A 19,254-nucleotide genomic window follows, 5' to 3' on the forward strand; every position below is an offset into this window, starting at 1 on the left:
ACCCTATTTAGGCAGGAGACAGATGGGCCTGGCAGGGTAAACCAGTTGGAGATTCATTCTCTGTTGGCAAGAAAAGAATAGCAGGACAATTAAGGGAGGAGGCTAGGCCTTGCTCAGACCATGTATTTCTTGTTCCTGGAGTCAGGAGACCTCCCTGACTACACCTGCAGAGAAAGGCTCCTTGGAGGTCAAAGGGGGAATAATGTCAAGGGATGCCCTGTCCAGATGACTGTGAGGTAGAGATGTATGGGAGGATCCTCCCACAACATGGGAGGATCCCGAGATATATCAAATATGGACTGTGAACCAAGCAAAGCAAAATGGTTGGCCGAAGGAAACCCAGAAGAAACACCCAATAACAGCAATTCAAACTGCCATGAGGGTGTGACTTAGCGACTCTCTCTCTCCCTGAGTCTGCCTGCGTGTCCATCCACATGTACTGTACATTTTCCCTCTTAATAAATACTCTACTTGTTTCATTACTTTCCCTCTTTGTTAAATTCTTTTCTGCAAAGCTGAAGGGTCAGGGGTCTTGTCATTGACCACTGGTCTGGTGGCTAGGATCTGGTGTTTTCACCACTGTGACCCAACCCGCTCCAAACCATTGCCAGCTGAGGCCACCTGAGATCAATATGAGGGAGAAAGAGTCTCTGGATTTCCACACAAACCATGAGAAGCATCAGGAGGATTTTAGACAATCATCAGGAATGTATCTATCCAAGTTGACAGGTTAGACATGAAGCCAGGCAGTGTTAAGAACGAAGGGGATGGCTCTGTTATTTGGGGTGGTTGTTAATAGAGAGGTGAAATACGAAGACAGACATATCTGAAGGAGGATTTTAAAAGACTACCTAGCAAATGAAAGCAGGGGAAAATATCCACAATTTATGAGATAAAGAGAAAAGTAGCAAAGAGTAGGGAATTTGGGTGGTTTTGTGAGAGTACTGAACTATAATTGAAGGAGCAGGGACCATACATTTAACCTCTTTTATATCTTGCATAGCACAAGTCTAGGGCTGGAAACACAGTTTGGGTTCAGTACATTTTCTTTGCTTGATATGTGTGCTGCTGCTAGTTGCTTCAGTCGTGTCCGACTCTGTGCAACACCATAGACGGCAGCCCACCAGGCTTCCCTGTCCCTGGGACTCTCCAGGCAAGATTACTGGAGTGGGTTGCCATTTCCTTCTCCAATGTATGAAAGTGAAAATTGAAAGGGAAGTCGCTCAGTCGTGTCCGACTCTGCGACCCCATGGACTGCAGCCCACCAGGCTCCTCCATCCATGGGATTTTCCAGGCGAGAGTACTGGAGTGGGGTGCCATCGCCTTATGTGTGCAGTTGATGGAAAATGCAGAAAGCCTGGGGCTCCATCTTTTGCTTTCTTGTCTCATCTGGAGACAACCATTTATAGCCTCAGGACCATTCTTTTAAAAATTACTGAATGAACAGACCTTGAAGGAGTTGCTGAAATTTGAACCTGTGTTCATCAGTGGGAGGGCTTTCCTGGTAGCTCAGCTGGTAAATAATTCGCCTGCCACACAGGTGACTCCAGTTTGATTCCTGGATTGAGACGATCCCCTAGAGAGGGGATAGGCTACTCACTCTAGTATTCTTAGGCTTCCCTGGTGGCTCAGACAGTAAAGAATCCTCCTGCAAAGCAGGAGACCTGGGTTTGATCCCTGGGTTGGAAAAATCCCCTGGAGAAGGGAATGGCTACCTACTCCAGTATTCTTGCCTAGAGAATTCCATGGACAGAGGAGCCTGGCAGGTTATAGTACATGGGATCTCAAAGACTTGGACATAACTGAGCGATTAACACTTTTACTACCTTTTCACTTTCCACTCATACAGGAACACCATCTGATGTCAAATATTTAAAATATTGATTGACTGTGGTGAAGTCCTATACAGGAGTCTGTTATTAAGAATAAACTAGGAATAATAGTGAAGTGGTCTTTCTCATCCAGCACATTCCTCTGACTTTATTACTTACACAGCACGTCTACCATGTTTCAGAAGTTTTTCAACTAGTCCTTTTTTTTAAATAAAGAAAATAGAAATTCTGGTATTAACAATCTCCATTGTGAGGACATTGTTTTTTATACTTTTCCCATTGAAAACCAAAGTTGTAACTTTGCCCACTGTATTTTTTCTGTCTTCAGAGAAGCCCAACATTTGATCAATTCTAACTGATTGGCTAACTCTCCAGAATGCTTTAAATATTGAATTCTGTCCCCTCCCCAACCATGAGAACTTTTCCCAGTCCATGCACTGTTTTGTATTGTTTTTATCTGAGTCCTTCTCAATTTGTCCAGGTTTCTGGATCCATTCGTACATAATTTAGTACTTAAACACCATAGACTAATACTTAAGGACAATGACTTTTTTTTTTCCTCTGAGAAACTGGTGCCTTATGCTGACTTACGGTTCAGAAAAAGAAATAGTTCTTCGGGATACATTAATCTCAAAATTCAAGATCATGATCATTATACTTTATAAAAACTAAAAGATACTCTTTGAGATTTGATTATTAAAATGATTTAAAAGTCAAGAAAATAAGAATTTAAAGGAGGCTTTTTAGAGAGGAAAGAATAGATTTCAGAGACACTTGGGTTTGGAATCTGAATTTTCTATAGAGTCATGTGATGTCAAGATAGCTAATCTCCTTTCGCCTCTATTTCTACCACTGTAAAATGATGCTGATAACAGTCTTTGCAGAGGTGTGGGGACAATTAAAGGATTATACAAAGAGGCTCACACATAGTCAGTGGTTCAATATTCACTGAGTGAGCATCATTATAAAAACATAAAGTCCCCCTCAAACAGAGTACAGTGCTCTGGGTTTCTTTGTCTGATTGCATTTCTTTTTTTTTTCCTTCTTGGAAATATGGAGCTAACCAATGGAAATTGTGAGAAAAATGGAACGCATCATTTTTAAAGATGAGAGGCCATGGACTAGCTCAACGATAAATGAATAACTTAACAATAGATGGAAGAAAAGCTTGCCAAGAACATCACAAGAAGAAAGTTTAATTGGGAAAACATTATAGTTAGCATCTGAGTACCATTAGCTGCTTTATTCCATTTCAGTACATGATTAATAATTTCACATGCTGCTAAACACATAAAATCATTAAAAAGGGTTTTCTCTTTGGTTTACTTCTTGAAAGCTAACTTTTAAAGATTTTGTGTTAGGTAAATAGTAAAAAAGTCACTTACCAAGGATTAATATAAAATGCCAAAAGATAATCAGTCCAAAGACATGAGGGTAGCAGGGTTAAGAAAGCAAATATACTCCTACGCCTGTGAGCGTTGATAGATAACAGATGTAAAGATGAAAAAGTGGCAAGAGTTAGTAATACAAACTGTGAACAGAGATCAGTAAATTACTGACTGGGATCAATTAAAATGACAAGCACCTTAATTACGGTTAAATATTATTCCATTCTCTGAAATTTAAACATGAGGGCTTAAATGCTATAATATTGCCCAAATCAGTTTTATTCACATGCGGCCTTATTGTAATCAGATATATTTCTTTCAACTTGGTTTGTGTCAATTAGCCTGCTATTAGGTGATTACATTTTGCATTCATTTAAATGAGGCTCTGAAATGCCTCATTAGTTACCTCCAGTCTTATTCTTGGATATTACCCTTGCAATGCTTAAGGCTATTTTAAGAAATCTATAACATCTTTTGATAGCTAACAGCAGCTTGTGTAAGGAATACAAATGGTTAGTTTGAGTATACTGATTCTGGTAAACAAGCTTTCAGAACACATTCTTATAAAGATGCACTGCTAGGTATGGCTTTCTATATTATTTAAAATATAAATGATTATAATACACCATTCTTCAAAATAATCCTTAAAACAAGGGCATGGCATGACATCCACATACCATTCATCCAACATATTACTATGTAGCTCACTGACTGCCTAATTTCCAACCTTACATATACTCCATGGAGTAGGAGCAAAATTACTTAGCTTCACGTTAATTCTAATGCAGACTGTTGATTTTAAAATGCCTGATTTGAATCAAATTTCAGATATTTAAAACCTAGTAAAATAAAACACTTATTAATGTAGATCTTTAAATATCCTTTGGTTGTATTTACAATTATTCTGAGAATTAGGGAAAATGACTTTGTCGGTTTGTTACTTTAGTTATTACACATCTCCACTGAGATATGTATTCTCAGTTAGCCAGAAAATGTTAGCATTGGCAACACTGTCTTTTGCCCAGAGCTGCAGAAGAATTTCTCTTAACTTTTATAGGAATGTCCTGAAATGAATTCTCTTTTGTTTCAGTTCTCCCATAACTGATCTCTCAAAAAGTTTGTAAATTGTGACCAGTTGTGTAGTTAGTACATATATTGATCTGAGTCACAAGTACAATGTTATCAGTTTCTAGATGGGTCCCTCATCACTGCTCTGTGAATGAGTTTTTTTTAAGGGTGAGATAGGCAAGCAATGGGATTGCCCAGGTGGTGCTAGTGGTAAAGAATCTACCTGCTAACCAGGAGATGCAGGTTCGAGCCCTGGGTTGGGGAAATCCCCTAGAGTAGGAACTGGCAACCCACTCCAGTACTCTTGCCTGGAAAATTCCATGGACAGAGAAGCCTGGTGGGCTACAGCTCATGGGGTTGCAAAGAGTCTGACACAACTGAGTGACTGAGCATAGGCAAGAAATGAATATCAGTGAGTCAGTCTCTTAATCCTGGAGAGAGTGCTAATAATATTTGAACCAACCTAGAAATGTTTTCTAACTTTTTACTATCAAGAGTTTATGGGTTACTTTTGACAGTTGGATGAATCATATTTGAATAGCAAAATTCCATTCAGGGTGAAATTTTAAAATAGCACAGCATATTGTCTTATTAAAAATAATCTGATATCACCTAGATTTTCAGCTAAAGTGGTCTCAACTAGTTGCCCATTTAACATTTACAGTTTAAATAAGCACCCCCCTCATTAATTCTGAGAGTAAAATTTCTAGTATCACATATCTACTTCTTTCAGATTAAACATTTTTAGGGAGTTAGGAAAATAGAAAAAAAATCACCGAGGATTAACATGAAATGTATATCTTTAAAGGTATTTTGCATGGAGTTGCTTATGAAAGAAACTAGAATATGTAAGCAGCGGCTTCATATTAAATGGTTACTTAATTGGCAGTTTTGTTGGATATTCATTGCTGTGCACAGGGTCATTAATTCATATGAATTAGTGTTAGGTATAATGTCAACTGATTTAACTTCATGACAATGCTTTCATAGTTCTCAGAATACCTCCTCCCTCCAAGTCCTTAATACTCAAGCATATAGAAATAACGAGGCTACCTTTCTCAGGGAATCTTTGGTATTTATCTTCCTGTAAGAATAAGAGTTGAGAGCCCCAAACTGTATACTTCTTGATTTTTCAACAGAAGTAGTGGCTCAGGCACTGAAGCTTGAGTTTTAAACAGAGATGCTGTTCTGTCTCTTGTCTCCTTCCCTGGACTATCCTCTTCCATCTTCAGCCACACTTCCTCCATGACCCTCCTGCATTAACCCTTCATCAGCCCAGCTGCGGGCAACTCACACAACTGCTTCATTTCATTCCTTTGTGTAATGTATCAGTACAGAGCTGACCACCTCATTTTCTCTCCTTCTTAGTTAAATTAAACTTATATAAACTAATGTACTCTGTGAAGAAGTCATCTTCAAGTTCACCCTCACTGAAATTATGAAAGGATAACCAGGCAAAACCATCTATTTCCAAATACAGCACAATCAAGTTTGGAGCACACACGGCATAGTCAAGCTACCTAGAGACTTGTTCCAAAACAGTACTCACCAGTTGTACGGGAGTTTCCCATCCCGCTCCAAGGATGCAAAATTGACAAAAGTTCCTGCTCCACACTCCCTGTTGGAAAAGAACCGCAAAATCAAGATCAGCGTTTGACAGAGCACATTTTACTTTGACATAAAAGAGTCTTTATGTCAAGGTGAAAAGTTATCTTAAGGTAAAAAGCCTTGATGTCATCTCAGAGGATGAGATGGCTAGACAGCATCACTGATGCAATAAACATGAACTTGGGCAAACTCTGGGAGATGATGAGGGACAGGGAAGACTGGTGTGCTAGAGTCCACAGGGGCACAGAGTGAGACGCAACTGGGTTCCTGAACAACAACAAAAAAGAGTCTTTAATAACTAATCATCAGAGCATTAACAATTTAAAAAGTCAATATAAGTTGCTTGCATTCCACATATGGATATGATGCAAAGTAGAAAGACAAAATTTTTCACAGGGGTGCACACACCCAAATCAAGTTATTTGAAGCTGAAAAGATTTGGTTCACAGTCCTTACCAAAGTGCACTCATGATTGTAACATTAACTGTTGAATGAACTATAGTGGGTAGAATACTTTCATTATTATTATTATTTTTTTACAAAACCTTCACTAGTAAGGTATAGAAATGCTCTTACATAGACTAAAGGTTTTCCATTTTCAGCAACTATTCCTTGTTTTTACAGCATTTTGATTTCCTCTTTAATAGATGGTGGATCAAACTGAATTGCTTTCTCCCTCCAAAACTTTCCTCTTATGTTGTTATGCCCATATTATTCATCACTTGAGATAAAAGAGTGATACACTGAAATGGATTGGCTTATGCATCAGTAGAAAATATTGTTAAAGTTTTTTTTTTTTTTTTCCAGAAGTGGAGGGAAAAGGTAAACATAATTCTCATGCTTTCTCTGCCTTTTGGTTAACAACATGTGGAAATAACATAGCTCACTGGGGCGCATACATTTCATTTTTTTCTCTCTATAAAATTGATGGGCTTATTCAGAATTGGAGCAGAGATTCTGACGTTACTGGCACCACGTCATTACTTCAGTTATCTGTCTGTCCTCATTAGTGTTCTAAGAACAGCTTTCTTCCTTGAAAAGCACACTAACATATTATTATTTCATGTGGTATATATTATAAATTGGATATCATCAATTAATTTTCCTATATCAATTTCCTACATATGGGATTTCTTTTATTCTCTAACTCAAGGGTTCTTAACCTAGGATCCAAGGGTGGAATTTATAGCTCTATGAACATATGTGGGAAAAAAACCACATCTTTATTTTCACAATTTATAACTGAAATTTAGAATTGCTTCAAGTATTAAAGTATACAACAAGCCCCAGTGACACCATCAGCACTTGTGAGATTTGCTAATAGAAACTGAAGACTTTTTCTACAATAGACCTGCTGCAGGTTTTAAAATATTGTTCATCGTCATCACTCTGATGAAATTTGAGAGTACTTAGATTTCCTACTAAATATTGTTATCAACTGTGTTAATAAAGAAGCATACAACTCATCTCTTTTCTGAACACTTTGATTACCACATTTTCATATAATTATTTTCCTTTTTAATCCTATGCGTCTTATTTTATGCATTTGGTAGGAAAGCACTATTCTTGGAAGAGATCTACAGGCTTCATCAGGCTGCCAGAGAGAACCATGCACAAAAAATATTAAGAATCTCTGCTCTGATGACAAGCTGGCTGAAGTAGAATCATTCCTCCTAAGTCCATCACAAAGGACCCTCCTGCAACAATACCCTCATAAATACCCCTACTCCCATTTCTACTTCTGTTACCAACCCCCCTCACTATTACTATTAACAGCTAACATTTATTGCATGCTTCCTATGACACTACGTGGTTGCTGCAATATTGTTCCTAACTAATCTCTAATGCAGGACTGTTATCATCTTTTTTTTCCCCTTATTGAGTTGTTTATTTGTTTCTTATTGATGTGTAGAAATTTAAAAATATATTTTGATATATGCTCTTTCCCTTACTTCTAGGCCACCACACTCTCCTAATTTTTCTTCCACTCTACTGGATGCCTCTTGTCAGCTTTGTTTTTGCCATTATCTTTCATCTTCTCTCTAAAAATCTTAGATTGTTCTGGTGCTTAATCCAGGACCCTCTTTTCTAATTTACACTTCATTCCTGGACTGCCTCCAGTCTGTAGCTTTAATACCATTTATATGCTAAGAACTTCCAAACAGAAAGTACTTGAGGATGCGCTCTGATAAGAAATGCATTAGTGGTCAAAGGAATAGGGAATCCACAAAATCGTAAATCAAAAGGCTTTCCTAACAGCAAGAAAAATGAAGCTGCCTGCAAATCTGTGTAATAGGAACAGAACTAACAGGGGGACTCGAAAGGACCTTTTCATAAACTCAACAAATATTTTCTAATAAAACAGCTTCAACAGAACTAATGAGGAAAGGGATTTCTTTTCTTCCTTGTGGTCTCCATATATATTAACTCTTTTCATTTAGCATACTTAGGAGGACAGATCTTTCTTTTACCCCAAAATATTTTGAAAGTGAAAGTGAAAATGTTGGTGGTTCAATTATGTCCGACCCATTGTGATTCCACAGACTGTAGCCACCAGGCTCCTCTGTCCATGGAATTCTCCAGGCAAGAATACTGGACTGGGTTGCTGTTCCCTTCTTCAGGGGGTCTTCCCCACCCAGAGATGGAATCTGTATCTGTCGCATTCCAGGCAGATTCTTTACCATCTGAGCTACCAGGGAAGCCCAAAATATGTTTGGAAATATCCAAATACAATGAATGGATCCCAGTATATGGGCTGCTTAAAATGATAAGATTGGCAGTAAGAGGTCTGACTTTGTGTAAACAAACCATCCTTTGCTTTACTATTTCAATGGTAATGTTTTCTAAAACAATATTGAAAAGTCTACTTAGAAAACAAAAAATAGAAATAGGCATTAAAAACTAAAAGTAAACTCACCCCTGTACAATTTAAGTGTTAAACGCCATTGTTGTGTTGTTTATTCACTAAATTGTGTCTGATTCTTTTGTGACCCCATGGACTATAGTCTGCCAGGCTCCTCTGTCCATGAGATTTCCCAGGCAAGAAAACTGGAGTGGGTTGACATTTCCTTCTCCAGGGGAATCTTCCTGGCCTGGGGATTGAGCCCATATCTCCTGCATTGGCAAGCATGTTCTTTACCACTGAGCCACCAGGGAAGCCTATATGTAAAAGCTACACGTACATGGTAAATATGCTAATCACTCAATCGTGTCTAACTCTTTGGGACCCCATGAGCTATAACTCATCACGCTCCTCTGTCCACACAATTCTCCAGGCAAGACTACGGAAGTGAGTTGTCATTCTCTTCTCCAGAGGATAAGCGCAACCCAGGGATCGAGTGCAGGTCTCCTGCATTGCAGGCAGATTCTTTACCTCTGGAGCCACAGGGGAGCCCACAGGATAGATAATAATATTCTAAAGCCTATGGGTAAAAGTTGAGCAAAATGCAACTTACCTTGCCATCTGCAGATGCTTTCTCCTAAGAATAATAAGGGTAACAAGCAGCAGTCCAATTAACAGTGTGCTGAGGATGGCCAGCACGGAGATGACCACCACGTTGGGATTCATCTCTGTAACTAAAGATAAAAGCCATACATCTTCACCGGGGCTTCCAAGACATGGAAACTAACAGCACCATTCATCATATCTCATCTAAAGACTAACACACTTATGACCATAGCACCAACAGCAACAATGACATTTCTCTGAGTCAGTGATGGCTTCTTGCTGGTCAGCTCTTATTTAGTAGAATAGATTGACAAACAGTGTTTGGGTGGGCGGAAGAACTGGGTCCACTTCAAAGGCCCACGTTTAGGACATTCTTATTAAAGGAAACCATGAAATGTATGTAATGCCTGTGCCATGATTTAAACTCATTTGAAAACAAAAATGCTAGAAGTCATTATCATGTATCATCACTGTTTAACATTTTCAAAAGCTTAGAGAGAGGCAGGCTCTTATTTTATGTCCATGGCTTTCAAGTCAGAAAGCACAACTGTGTATTTCCCTCACGTAATAACGTATATGAAAAAGGCATTAGCACCCTGCCATCTGCTGCAGCACTAACGCATCGCTAGCAGCAGGCTTTCTGATGATCTGTAACCATATGTTTGAAGGTTTTTCTATCTGCTTAATTCAAGAGATTAAACTTATTAATACATTTAGGGCCTTTAAGAACAGGGGTTGTATCTCTTTCACACACTAGGTTTCCTATGATCCATCCTTTAGTGCACTTACACATTGCCTGATTTACATACTACTCAGAAGATCAGGGTGTTAAAGGTGCAAATATACATCAAAGATTTTTGTAAAGCTCTTAAAAGTGGATCAGAGGAAAAGAGGAAACACCATCCTCGGCACTGATCATCACATCACAGAACTGGCCAACCCGCACAGTCCCTAGGGCTTTGGGCATTTGCCACTTCCCACGTGGGCCAGCTTGGCTCCACTGTACCGACAGAAGTATTAGAACAGAAACAATGTTAGACTCGTAGACGAGATTGTTCAAGTTCGCTTGACTACTACCTTCCATTTGGGGAAGCTCTGATATCAGTCTCTCCTGGTCTACTTTTCCTCACTAGCAAATATGTTTAATAATATCACCTGTTTCACTGGGTTGCTGTACAGATGACAAGGAATCATGAACATTAAAGTATTTTTAGAAAACGGAAAAAGGTGTTGAAATGCTAGACCATTAGTATGTTTTTCAGGTCCATTTTTGCTCTTTCTTCTGAAAAAGCAGAAACTAAAATCAGGAAAAAAAATTTCTTCTAGTGGTCACTGGATATAGTGGCTAAACATGATTAATGCTTACATACGTAAATGAAAATAAGCCCATTAAAAGTATAATGTGATGGTAAGAGTAGCTTTATTACAGGCAGCTTCAGGGAGGGTCTTAGATGACAGAATTAGACTCAAGCAGAGGAGTAAAACAAATAATATAACTCAGAAAAAGAATAAGGGAACAGCATTATACCAAACTTTTCGTTAATTTCTAATTTCCCCAATTACTCATTCTACTTGACTGGAAATTTTCTGGCTTTGGTCCAGTAATTTAGGTTCATCATTATTCGATCAGTGAGAATGCAAGGTCAAGACTACAACAGATGCCCCTGAGTTGTTTACAATACTGTGGGTACCACTGAAGAGGGTGATGGGGATGATGAAGCTGATGATGAAAACAGCTAGCATTTAGACAGCATGTACTAGAGCTTTAGGTACTTGGTTTCTAAGCCTCAAAACATGTCAACAGGTACATATTAGTACTCCAGCTTTACAGATGAAAAAACAAAGCTTCAGAATAGTAATTATCATTCCCTAAATCACATAACTGGTAAGCACAGTTTGGAGTTGGAATTAAAGTTTCCCTGAACTCAGAGCTTGAAACTTTTCAGTGAAATGTGAGTTTTCTTTTTACAAGAGATGAATTATTTATATTTAAAAGGAAAATTTAGGGCAAATCAGGAAAGATATAATTTCCAAAGATACTAGATTCCACTGGTGCCTCTACTTACCCATTGTCGAGATTGCTATGAATGTAGGGACACTGGGGCTGTCATGGCTAAAGCTGGTGACACTACAGTTGTAGGCAGTGGCAGGAAGGAGGCTGGAGATGGTCACGACATGAGAGGAAACAGAAATTGGTTCCTGGAGGTGCAGAAAACAAGATAAATGTTATGTTTTCTTCATCTAGTTTGGCTTTTAAATTACTTTTCATAATTGAGTAAGTAACGCGTGGACAGAGTAGAAAAATTGAAAAAACGAAAAAGGAGCCAGTGAAAAATGTTTCCTTCTTCCTGTACTTCCCATCTACCAATTATCTTCTGTGGAAGCAGCCACTGTTGTATTTTTTTTTCTTCTTCTTTCCATCTGTATTTTATGGATGTATAAACATATAAGCATACAGTGATAACATAGTTTGTGCACTATTCTACTTATTTTTATCTTGGTTATCAGTATATTTTGGCACTCTTTCCATACCAGTACAGATAAAGCTATTTCACTATAAGGGCTGCATAGAAATCCATTGAAAGAACACACTTTATCTAGCCAGTCCTCTACTAATAAATGATTAAGTGATCTCTGATTTTTTGTTGCTATAAACAATTCAACAGTTTCACAATTAATGGGAACATATGCATACATACACACACTCATTTTATATATGTATGTGTGTATATATGTGTATATGTACTAGGGCTTCCCTGGTGGCTCAGTGGTAAAGTGTCCACCTGCCAAGCAGGGGACGCTGGTTAGATCCCTGTGTTTGGAACATCCTCCAGAGAAGGAAATGGCAACCCGCTCCAATGGTTTTGCCTGGGGAGTCCCATGGACAGAGGAATCTGATGGGCTATATAGTTCATGGGGTTGCAAAAGAGTGACTTGGTGACTAAACAACAATAATATATACATATATGCATTTATACACAAAACCTGTGAATATATTTGTCTGTGTATGTATGTGTATGAATAGTTATACATATACAAATACTCATATTCTTAGAAGTTGAACTGCTGGGTCAAAAGTTATATCTTTTTAATTTTGAAAGGTATAGACAAATTATCTTCCATAGACATCTTCCAAGGGACCCACCTATTGTCAGTGCATGACAATACCCATTTCCCTATGTTTGTTGTTACACAACAAATTGTATATAATTTGCAAACTTTTTGAACTTTTCCCATCTTATTAGCGGAAACTGTCCTTCATTGTAGTTTTATTTTGCATTTCTTTCACCATGAGTGAGCTTGATCATCTTTTTATATGTTTAAGAGCCTTCTATGTTTATTTTCTATGAAATAGTTGCTTTGGGTTGCTGATCTTTATCTTTTTCATTTGTAGTAGATCTTTGAATACTGGGCTTCCCTTGTGGCTCAACTGATAAAGAATCTGACTGCAATGCAGGAGACCTGGGTTCGATCCCTGGGTTGGGAAGATCCCCTGGAGAAGGGAAAGCCTACCCACTCCAGTATTCTGGCCTGAAGAATTCCAAAGACTGTATAGTTCATGGGGAAGAGTTGGACACGACTGAGTGACTTTCACTTTTGTATATTAAGAACACTACCTCCTTTTGTCTACATTCTCTGCTTTTAAACAGCATCCACCAAAGGCATAAAGATGCTGTGTTCTCCAAAATGTTTAATGTTAACTTATTCTTGAGTAAAAGTTGTTAATTTGGTGGACCAGTGGCCATCCACTGACAAGTACGACTGTACAATATAAACCAGCATAACATCCTTTTTCAAAACAAGGGTTGGAAACACCTCTACCTAAAGAGATGAGAGCCATCAGCAAGGATTTCACACTCTCACTTCTTTCACTATCCTATAAAAGAATGCTTCCGAGAAAAGATTTTTGCTAACAGGACTCAGTTGTATAAAGTAGCTGCCTGATCATCATTTTCTTAAAGGAAGACATTACTGTAGTCGCAGAGAACTAAATTCATTACTGGCAGAGCAGCTTTTTTCCAAAAGGATTCTTGGGATCCAAAGGATTCAGCTGTTCAGTACAAATCAAAAAGAGATGCATTTGTACACCAGACTATCAAAAGGGGAGAGAAATCAAAGCAAATTATCTTTAATCCTCAGTAGAAAAAGATTCATACTGCTAGAAATCCTTTTTTCTTTTCAATCTCATGAGCTGCATTATTTTAAAAGCATCAATTATTTATGTTCATAGTATTCATCTTTGCACTGTATTTTGTGACATGCCTCAAAAATGTGTCCTTTTTCTTCCATGTCTGACTATAACATAGTTTTGTCTTGTGGTTTTGTTACCCCAAGGCTCATCTGTCTCCTTCCATTCAATTTAACCTGGTGGATAACTCAGTATTCGTCTTATCTGTTATTTGTGACTCTAAAGCTTTAACACTCACCTATCTCAGCCTTCATTTTTTCCCAAATAAAATTATCCTCCTTACTAATGTCTTTTAAATTCTCTTAGTAATATGGGCCTCACTTCTGGCACTTATGCTTCATTTTAATTATTTCTGCTCTAGTGTAATATCCACAATTAAATGAAAAAATAATTGAAGATATTGATTATACCAGGCTTCCCGGGTAGGTCAGCTGATAAAAAAAATTGCCTGCAGTGCAGGAGACCTCGATTCAATTCCTAGGCTGGGAATTTCCTCTGAAGAAGGAATAGGTTACCCACTCCAGCGTTCTTGGGCTTCCTTGGTGGTCAGATGGTAAAGAATCTGCCTGTAATGCAGGAGCTGCTGCTGCTAAGTCACTTCAGTCATGTCCGACTCAGTGTGACCCCATAGACGGCAGCCCACCAGGCTCCCCTGTCCCTGGGATTCTCCAGGCAAGAACACTGGAGTGGGTTGCCATCTCCTTCTCCAATGCATGAAAGTGAAAATGAAAGTGAAGTCGCTCAGTCGTGTCCTGCAGCCCACCAGGCTCCTCCGTCCATGGGATTTTCCAGGCAAGAGTACTGGAGTGGGGTGCCATTGCAGGAGGCCTGGGTTCAATCCCTGGGTCAGGAAGACTCCCTGCAGGAGGGCATGACCACCCACTCCAGTCTTCTTGCCTGGGAAATCCCATGGACAGAGGAGACTAGTGGGCTACAGTGGGGTCGTAAAAGAGTCAGATACAACTTAGTGACTAAACAACAACAGTGATTCTAACATTTGTGTCCCATACAATGTCTGCCACATAAACGCCAATTAGTTCATATTTGTTATATTATATTTCATATGGCAGTCTATTTTTATACCTTATATCAATTTAATGGACAACAGACAACCGCCTCAATTAAACTCTCCAGCATGACCCAGAGTGGCTAAAAACTGGAGACAGAAGACTGATACAAAGATGAAAATAAACTTTGTAATTTGGCAAGTTAGTTATAACATATTTGGGGCCCATTCTAAGAATAATTTTAAATTTCTGTCACTGGAACACAAAACCATACATGCAGAGTTTTCCTTTTATATCATTCAAAGAAAGATTTTCACTTTGCTCAGATAATGAGCCTTAATAGAAATTAATTCAGAAAAGGAAAATCCAAACATACAGTACCTGGAGTTTTGCTTCCTGACTGGAGCCAATTTGCTGGCAGAAGACTTCAAAGAAATCAGCTACTCCCTCTTCCACCCACAGCAAAGTCACCGAGGTCTGGGTTTTATTCACTGCAAAGAGGGACTTTGGAGGAGCTGGTTCTGAGCAAAGATAAGTTTTAAAACATTAATTTCATCTAACATATCCTTCCTTCATTAATCAGAAGAATAAAATAGGTGACAAAAATCCAAACACAGATAGTTAAAGCACCCTACAGATTTTCTATTGCTTTGTGAGATATGTCGTTTCACCAAGACCGTCGTCTAACTTGGAAGGCAGAATTTTTTTGCCTTTTTTATCCTCTTTCATTTTATACTTCTCTTTTTGGGACACTTCTGTTTTTTACTTCAGCTTTATTATAGCCATAATCTATTAATAGTCTTTGGTGGAACTACAATGGAATTAGGACTGCCCATAGGTACAGAACTTTCTGGGTGAGAATCCGGTACTGAAAAGACAGAAAAATGAAAGTGATTGCTCCCTTCTCATGGAGAGATCCAGTCTGGAGTCAAGGCCAAAAACCTGCTTTCCTTTCTCGAGAGATTATTTGGACTCATTTAGTCAGAGGAATGGCTTCTTGAAAATTTAGACAAAATTGAGAGGGGTAAAGCTAAAGAGATAACACAATTTTTTAAAGAAAAAGAGGAGTTGATTATATAAAGAAAAAGAGGAGTTGATTATAGATAAAATTTTAGAGGACTGATTTCTTTATCTTATTCTTTTAGGCAATCTTTTAAAAATTTATTTATTTTTAATTGGAGGATAATTGCTTTACAATGTTGTGTTGTTTCTGCCATATATCAATATGAATCAGCCATAGGTATACATGTGTTCCCTCCCTCTTGAACCTCCTTTCCACCTCCCACCCCATTCCATCCCTCTGGATTATCACAGAGCACAGGGTTGAGCTCCCTGTATTAAACAGCAACTTCCCATTAGCAATTTATTTTACATATGGTAATGTGTATATTTCAGTGCTATTCTCTCAATTTTTCCCTGATAGCTCAGTTGGTAAAGAATCCTCCTGCAATACAGGGACCCCGGTTCGATTCCTGGGTCAGAAAGATCCCCTGGAGAAGGAAAAGGCTACCCACTCCAGTATTCTGGCCTGGAGAATTCCATGGACTCTATATATAGTCCAAGAGTAGGACATGACTGAGTGACTTTCACTTCATCATTTCCTGTTCCCGCTGTGTCCGTAAGTCTGTTCTCTATAGACATTTAATCTTTTTATAAAAATAATTTCATTTATTTATTTAGGCTGTGCTGGGTCTTCACATGGAGAGTTCTTGGCCTTCAGTAGTTTGGTACATGGACCTAGTTGCCTCATGGCATGTGGAATCCTCCCAGACCAGGGATCGAATCTGTGTCCCCTGCACTGGCAGGCAGACTCTCAACCATTGAACCATCATGGAATTCAGTTCAGTTCAGTTCATTGCTCAGTCATGTACAACTCTTTGTGACCCATGAACCGCAGCACACCAGGCCCCTCCCTGTCCAACACCAACTCCCAGAGTCCACCCAAACCCATGTCCATCGAGTCAGTGATGCCATCCAACCATCTCATCCTCTGTTGTCCGCTTCTCCTCCTGCCCTCAATCTTTCCCAGCACCAGAGTCTTTTTTTAAAATTTAAATTTATTTATTTTAATTGGAGGCTAATTACTTTACAATATTGTATTGGTTTTGCCATACGTCAACATGAATCCGCCACGGGTATACACTTGTTCAAATGTGTCAGCTCTTCGCATCAGGTGGCCAAAGTATTGGAGTTTCAGCTTCAACATTAGCCCTTCCAATGAACATCCAGGACTGATCTCCTTTAGGATGGACTGGTTGGATCTCCTTGAAGTCCAAGGGACTCTTAAGAGTCTTCTCCATTACCACAGTTCAAAAGCATCAATTCTTTGGCACTCAGCTTTCTTTATAGTCCAACTCTCACATCCATACATGACCACTGGACAAACCATAGCCTTGACTGGATGGACCTTTGTTGGCAAAGTAATATCTCTGCTTTTTACTATGCTGTCTAGGTTGGTCATAACTTGCCTTCCAAGGAGTAAGCATCTTTTAATTTCATGGCTGCAATCACCATCTGCAGTGACTTGGGAGCCCCCCAGAATAAAGTCAGCCACTGTTTCCACTGTTTCCCCTGTTTTTCCATCTATTTGCCATGAAGTGATGGGACTGGATTCCATGATCTTCGTTTTCTGAATGTTGAGCTGTAAGCCAACTTTTTCACTCTACTCTTTCACTTTCATCAAGAGGCTTTTTAGTTCCTCTTCACTTTCTGCCATAAGGGTGGTGTCATCTGCATATCTGAGGTTATTGATATTTCTCCCGGCAATCTTGATTCCAGCTTGTGCTTCTTCCAGCCCAGCGTTTCTCATGATGTACTCTGTATATAAGTTAAATAAGCAAGGTGACAATATACAGCCTTGACGTACTCCTTTTCCTATTTGGAACCAGTCTGTTGTTCCATGTCCAGTTCTAACTGTTGCTTCCTGCCTGCATACAGGTTTCCCAAGAGGCAGGTCAGGTGGTCTGGTATTCCAGTCTCTTGAAGAATTTTCCACAGTGTATTGTGATCCACACAGTCAAAGGCTTTGGCATAGTCAACAAAGCAGAAATGGATGTTTTTCATGGAATCCCTAGCCATTTAATCTTGATCAATAAATTAATCCACTAGTTAAGCAAGCCATTCTGTTTGTGCCATTTCACATACATTTCCAGTAATTGAGTCACTGGCTTGCTGTCTATTTCCCAGTTCTAGGCGTTGGTCTGCTGTCTTGTTCATCCACTGCTGAACCTCTCTTGATCCCCTGCCTATGCCCCTCTTCTCTGAGCATTGCCTTGCTCTCAGGTTCCTCCAATACATAGAATGCTAGGCCTGCATCCAAGTTGTTAAGCCAGGGTCCCTCTTACCTGCTTGTTTGGAAATGTCTAGCCATCAGGTTCATGTAGTGGCATACTTGGCCCATTAGCATGACAGCCACAACAGGCAACTATCTGCACTGTTCACCTGTCACTTGAGTTTCTTTTCATTCTCTGTCCCACCCTCCCAAGTCTGTTCTAAGGCTCCTGGCATTTAGTGGGGCTTGAAAAAGCCCTAGAGGGCATTTTACTCTGAGAAATGATATGTCTTTGTGAGGAAAGGTCTGGACCTTCTTTCTGGAATATCATCATCATGACCAGAACCAACAAGTTTGCCAGAATCCTTGATGTGACCTACTGCAGTAGAGTAAGTTTGTGTCCAACTGTAAAAGAAGTATTTTTCCTTTCCAGAGGCAACCTGACAAGGCTGGGCAGAAGAATAAAGTGATGAGTTGGTCTTGGGCAAGCATAATTCACAATAGATGTCAGAACTCCTTTCTTGTTTGCTATAAATTATTTACTCTTCTAAACATTGTACCGTCTTACTTCCCCTCTGATGAAGACTGTTGAGTAAACACAGTTTACTCTGAGTAAACACAGAGGTTTACTTCGACTTCTTATGTCCTTCATAACTGTCACTGCTATTTGGATTATGAGTCAGAGACCAAATCCTCCAATGATTCTGACTCCTGTAGAACCTGAATGGTTGGAAGCAAGCGTGAGGTTGTCTGAGGCAGAAACAGGTGATTTGTTAGGCTGAACCTGGGTTATGTCTCTTTAAAAGATGCACACTATAGAATTGCTCCTCAGAGTGAGTTTCTTGGACAGTGATTAGAACACCTAGAAAATCTCTATATTTTTTCCTTTTGGGTTGATAAATTCAGTTCAGCTATCTGATATGAATCAGCCCCTGTGGCCTAATGGATAAGGCACTGGCCCCTTAAGGCAGGGACTGTGGGTTTGAGTCCCACCCGGGGAAGAAGGAGTTTTATTTTGGGCTTCCCTAATAGCTCAGTTGGTAAAGAATCTGCCTTCAATGCAGGAGACCCCAGTTTGATTTCTGGGCCAGGAAGATCCCCTGGAGAAGGGATAGGCTACCCACTCCAGTATTCTTGGGCTTCCCTTGTATCATCTGATATGAACATTGTCCAGATCTTAACTCCATATCTGATCGATTTTCCATCTGTGTCTACTCAGGTATCTGACTATTAACACCAAACTCCATAAGGTTAAAATGGAACATGGAGTCCTTTCCCCAAATCAGTTCTGCTTTCCACCTCTCCCTGATACTCTCATGAACAACATCATTTCAATTGTCTAAGCTTACAGTTTTGAGGCTCTCCTCTTCCTTTTTTGTACTACCTTGTAATACTTCCTTTCATCTCTTCCTTTTATTTCTTTTATTATATTGCACACCCTGT

The 19,254-nt window shown here is 39.2% G+C and overlaps 1 protein-coding gene across 1 annotated transcript in view; it reads right to left on the minus strand.

Moving 5' to 3' along the window:
- PTPRO (protein tyrosine phosphatase, receptor type O) overlaps positions 1–19,254 on the minus strand; it is a 270,106-nt gene that overhangs the window by 45,544 nt on the left and 205,308 nt on the right. Inside the window, exons 13-17 of the mRNA XM_018048437.1 lie at positions 14,922–15,061; positions 11,411–11,543; positions 9,352–9,472; positions 5,838–5,906; positions 3,218–3,301 (exon numbers count right to left, since the gene is read on the minus strand). Of these exons, the coding sequence (XP_017903926.1) occupies positions 3,218–3,301; positions 5,838–5,906; positions 9,352–9,472; positions 11,411–11,543; positions 14,922–15,061 (547 nt within the window). The remainder of the gene's footprint in view (positions 1–3,217; positions 3,302–5,837; positions 5,907–9,351; positions 9,473–11,410; positions 11,544–14,921; positions 15,062–19,254) is intronic.

Source organism: Capra hircus, chromosome 5 (genome assembly GCF_001704415.2).
Source record: "Capra hircus breed San Clemente chromosome 5, ASM170441v1, whole genome shotgun sequence".
In the NCBI taxonomy this organism is placed as follows: domain Eukaryota; kingdom Metazoa; phylum Chordata; class Mammalia; order Artiodactyla; family Bovidae; genus Capra; species Capra hircus.